Source organism: Chlorella variabilis (genome assembly GCF_000147415.1).
Source record: "Chlorella variabilis unplaced genomic scaffold CHLNCscaffold_289, whole genome shotgun sequence".
Classification (NCBI taxonomy): domain Eukaryota; kingdom Viridiplantae; phylum Chlorophyta; class Trebouxiophyceae; order Chlorellales; family Chlorellaceae; genus Chlorella; species Chlorella variabilis.
This window is the reverse complement of record NW_005434869.1, coordinates 1-1,421: the sequence shown is the minus strand read 5'-3', so window position 1 is coordinate 1,421 and position 1,421 is coordinate 1. Positions and strand designations below refer to the sequence as shown.

Genomic DNA, 1,421 nt, shown 5'->3' with positions numbered 1-1,421 from the left:
CATGAGTGGAGTAGGGCACAAGAAAACAAAGCATGCTGGTCAGAGGGGCACATGCCAGCATAGCCTGCCAGCATCACACATCTGGGCATCGAGGGCACACAACAAGCACCACATGGCGGGCGGCAAGCCGATCACTCACCAGCTGCAGAATCAGGAGGGATCCAGATGCATGAGTGGAGTAGGGCACAAGAAAACAAAGCATGCAAGTCAGAGGGGCACATGCCAACATAGCCTGCCAGCAACACACATCCGCGCATCGAGGGCACACAACAAGCACCACATGGCCGGGCAGGGACACACAACCGCGCATCGAGGGCACACAACAAGCACCACATGGCGGGCAGCAAGCCGATCACTCACCAGCTGCAGAAATAGGAGGGATCCAGATGAATGTGTGGGGTAGGGCACAAGAAAACAGAGCAGGCTGGTCAGAGGGGCACATGCCAGCATAGCCTGCCAGCATCACACATCTGGGCATCGAGGGCACACAACAAGCACCACATGGCGGGCAGCAAGCCGATCACTCACCCGCTGCAGAAATAGGAGGGATCCAAATGAAAGTGTGGGGCAGGGCACAAGAAAACAGAGCAGGCTGGTCACAGGGGCACATGCCAGCATAGCCTGCCAGCATCACACATCTGGGCATCGAGGGCACACAACAAGCACCACATGGCAGGCAGCAAGCCGATCACTCACAAGCTGCAGAATCAGGAGGGATCCAGATGCATGTGTGGGGTAGGGCACAAGAAAACAAAGCATGCTGGTCAGAGGGGCACATGCCAGCATAGCCTGCCAGCATCACACATCTGGGCAACGAGGACACATAACATACACCACATGGTGGGCAGCAAGCCAATCACTCACAAGCTGCAGAAATAGGAGGGATCCAAATGAATGTGTGGGGTAGGGCACAAGAAAACAGAGCAGGCAGGTCAGAGGGGCACATGCTAGCATAGCCAGCCAGCAACACACATTGAATAATAGAGGGCACATAACAATGCAAGCAGGTCAGAGGGGCACATGCTAGCATGTCCATGCACACATAAAACATTGCAAGACGGCCAACCTTTTTTTGACATCGAGTACTCGGTCATTTGCTGAGCCATTGTAAGATACACCTGGCGCTGGTGCATGCATGGGCTTGGTGCTTAGAGGGTGCCTCGCACCATGTGTGCCTGCAGGCAATGTTGGCAATGTGGACAGTTCGTTATGGTGGGCAGCTCTGCTAGTAGGGCACCCGAAAGTGAGCAGGCTACCAAAGAGACTCCAGCAAGGTAAGGATTTTAATCGTTGGCAGGGCAGGGGGGGGTATGCACAGGCGTTGCAGGCGCAAGAGTGGCCAAATATTGTGGGCTGGGGCAGCCTCGAAAGGCGGCCCCAAAAAATGTGCCAGTACCGAAGAATTCATTCATTCAGCACAC

At 55.0% G+C, this 1,421-nt stretch overlaps 1 protein-coding gene across 1 annotated transcript; it reads right to left on the bottom strand.

The window, feature by feature from the left end:
- Positions 1 to 352: 352 nt before the first annotated feature.
- Positions 353 to 514, bottom strand: CHLNCDRAFT_29048 (hypothetical protein; the record flags this gene model as incomplete). The annotated part of the gene is made up of 1 exon (XM_005842577.1): positions 353 to 514. A coding segment is annotated over one exon (162 nt), but the record flags the coding sequence as incomplete, so codon positions are not given.
- Positions 515 to 1,421: the final 907 nt, after the last annotated feature.